Source organism: Gekko japonicus, unplaced genomic scaffold (assembly GCF_001447785.1).
Source record: "Gekko japonicus isolate JY-2015 unplaced genomic scaffold, Gekko_japonicus_V1.1 scaffold208, whole genome shotgun sequence".
Lineage (NCBI taxonomy): Eukaryota > Metazoa > Chordata > Lepidosauria > Squamata > Gekkonidae > Gekko > Gekko japonicus.
In genome coordinates, this window is record NW_015173680.1 from 1,274,417 (window position 1) to 1,277,786 (window position 3,370).

At 45.1% G+C, this 3,370-nt stretch overlaps 1 protein-coding gene across 2 annotated transcripts in view; it reads right to left on the reverse strand.

The window, feature by feature from the left end:
• Positions 1-742: 742 nt before the first annotated feature.
• OLFML2A (olfactomedin like 2A) overlaps positions 743-3,370 on the reverse strand; it is a 33,988-nt gene continuing 31,360 nt past the window's right edge. For both annotated transcript variants that reach the window (XM_015423044.1, XM_015423043.1), the window contains exon 8: positions 743-1,930. In XM_015423044.1, coding sequence (XP_015278530.1) covers positions 1,329-1,930 — 602 coding nt within the window. In that variant the 3' untranslated portion in view covers positions 743-1,328. The remainder of the gene's footprint in view (positions 1,931-3,370) is intronic.

Genomic DNA, 3,370 nt, shown 5'->3' on the forward strand with positions numbered 1-3,370 from the left:
GTATTTAACAAGGAGCAATGCCAAAACTCCATATATTTAAATAAACAATTGTACAGATACAACTACCATGTTTCCCCACCCACCACCCACACAATGGGGATAGCTTGCACTCCTCAAAGAGGTCTCGGGGCTCTGCTAATGGAAGTCTAGAGTGAATGTAATATGGAGCAAATGTGAGTTCCAAAGGAGGTCCTGTTTATCCTTCTCTGAATCACACACACACCTCTCCAAGTCATATCTAAAGAGAGCTGGGGAAATCCCAGAGTCACTTTGCATCATGATGAGAGGGCCATGATCCACCCGAAAAGCCTGGAACAACCGAGGCCTACTGATGCAGGACTCATTCCTTACGGTTGGCCATGGGCAGGAAAAACTGAACAGAGTTAATTAAAAAAGAGTATGAACATTAAATAAACAAGATCCTGAAAAGGGGGCGTGGAGATGGGGGCGGAACTCAGATCAAGGTTTCAGATAGTTTTATCAGGATAACATTTTAAGCTTCAGTAGCAGAACAAGAGATAGATCTGTAAGGAAAGAACCACTTTTGCTTATGGGGTGCGGTGGGTTTCATAAAACACCCGGAGACCTTCTTATGGACAGTTTCGGGAAAGGTGGCCGGAAAAAGGTAGATGTGCTGGGCAAGGGGGATGCACCAGCCCCTTTCTTCTTTGGCTTTTGGGAGTTCAAAAGCATACAAGAGACTCTCCCCTGTAAAGATTCAGGGGGAAACTTTAGCCACATCTACATTCTCTCTTCCTGCACTTTGGATAGACATCTGATCACCAGGATCTGTATTGCTCAACATGAACAACCCCACAGTCACAAGTAGGTTGGCCCAATGAAAGGGGACAGGTACATGGTTATAATGGGTGGCCTAGGTCACAACACCACACTTGAGCAGGAACTAGTAGGCATTACCCTAGATCCAGTCTGTGGAATTCAACATTGCATCACTATCACCTGTTGTCCATTGCTGCCTACTTCCTGCCCTGTAAAATGCAGAAGCACAATATCTTAGCAGGACAGAGGGAATGAGCAAGCGTTCACTGTGAGAGGCTTAACAAAGGAAAGAGTAAAACATGTCTCTTCAGCAAGATGCTTCTTTCCCTCCTGCTGTTCCCCTTCAGCATGTTGAAAAAGGTGATCACCAGAGAGCTCTTTGGATTTTTCCAAGAAGGCCACGGATGGCCTCACTCCATGGCATGGCCTTTAACTCATGAATGGTCCTGGGACTAGTTCTCCATCTGGGGCTACTTGCCAGTATTGGAATAGGGAGGAGGCTTTATCCCAGCAGACGTTCTGTTGGGCAGCAAGGGAGGAACAAGCACTCAGGCAACAAAGTGCAGTCTGTAGGTGACCTGGTGGCCATTGTCCCAGGCATAGAGGACTTTCTCCTTAGGGTTATAGTCGATTTGGGTGGTGAATGCAAACTCATTAATGAAAGGCAATTTAGGATTAGCTTCAGTGTCTGTGTGGGTATCATAGGCGTAGGTCACCTGCCCTTCCTTAGCATCATACACATCCACAGCATAGAGGATGCCACAGATGATGAAGCAGTTCCCATAGGAGTTACGCCGGAGGCCCGTTTTCCATGTGGTCTCCCTGCGGATGGACAGATCACCAGGGTCCAGCTTGCTCACCACAATTACCTCCTGCTGGGAATAGTCATAATCCACGGAAGGATAGATCACCCACAGGCCACTCTCATCCACAGCAAAGTCGATGTCTGAGTGGCCCCGCCATTTCCATGGTGTGGTATCCTCATAGACCACATCATGCAACAAGGACCAGGCTGACACATAGCGTTGCCGCAGGTCATACTTGATGATGTTCTTGGTGAAGGCCCGGTTGTAGTAGAAAGCTCCCTGGTAAACCACATGGCCTGTCCCAATCCAGTTGTAGGGCAATTTGTACAAATTGCTCCAACGCCCTGAGTTAAAAAAACAACACACTATGTCAGCTCCACCTAACAATCTTTAGTTTCCCACCCACCCACTACCAGTTGTGGTGTTGTGAGACCACAGATAATTCATTGTCAGGGATGCCAAATCCCCTCAAAGAAAACACTTCCCAGAGATGGAGGGACCCCACGGATCAGTTAAATCATTTCCAGTTTGCAATGCAGATACGCCCACAGCAGCAGATTTCTCTCCCAGGGTGTCCATAGCCTGCTCACAGCATTCTCTCCTAATTCAACCCCACTATGATGGATTTCATATGCCCCCCCATTATTACTTCATCTATAAAGCACCAAAAGGACATTCAATACATAGGCCTCTGCCAAAGACTTCTAATGTTAGAGGTGTCAAATTGTGTATTTGATAACTGGTGTGCAAAAATCACTGCTCGTGCAAGCAGTCTATTCATGTGAGCAATGCAACATCAGAGAAACATATAGAAGTCCCAGTCAGATCTTCCCCAAGCAGGGATGTATCTATTTGTATAATTTATCTGTTACCTTCTTTGTACAAGCACACATAAATACTTACAGCATAAACACATAAACTAAAGCTATATATATACATATATATAGTTTGGAGCCATTAAACCCTAATCCTCACATTCTTGAAGTAAACATGTAAAAATACAGCTCCTTTCTAATTGTCCAGCCAGATCACAAAATCATAGACATCAGTAAGATGCCCGGCAGCAGCCAAAGCTGGTGAAAAGTGCTACGTACTATACAGGAGGTCTGTGCAAACAAAGAGTAAAAGCACTCCCAAGCTGAGAACCTGCCCCTTGAGACAGAGTGCCAACCCATCCGGAATAGACTGACTCCTCAACATATGACTGCTTACTTTATTGACCAAAAGCACCTCTGTATTATCTGCACTGAGCGTCAATTTATTAGCTCTCATTCAGCCAATTGCTGCTTCCAGGCATTGGCTCAGAGTAGCCTGTGGATTCAAATAAAAATTAGAAATAGAGTTGGCCATCATACACATATTGATGACACCTCACTCCCAAAGGTCTGGACAACCTCATCAAATGGCAGGAAGAGCACTAGGAATAAGACTGAGCCTTGCAGGTCTCCACAGCACAAGTGTGAATGGCTCAAGAAGTAACCTTCAGCACTACACTGATTGGCCATACAGAGCTAGTGTCATTGGAGCAGAGCAGGCCCATAGCCATGGGCAGTATTGGGGGGCAATGCCCCCCAGATATGAGTGCTGCCCCCTTAGACAAGAAAAAAAAATCAAAGAAAAAAAATCATTTTTAAAAAAATGTAAGATGCATGTGGGTATTCTAAAATGACCCCAGGCATAGTCAGGGAAGCGTCCGTCTTTATTGCCGTCCCCAGACAATAAAATAAAATAAATTTGCAAAAAATAAAATAAATTTGCAAAATGCAAAAAAAAGGGGGGGAAAG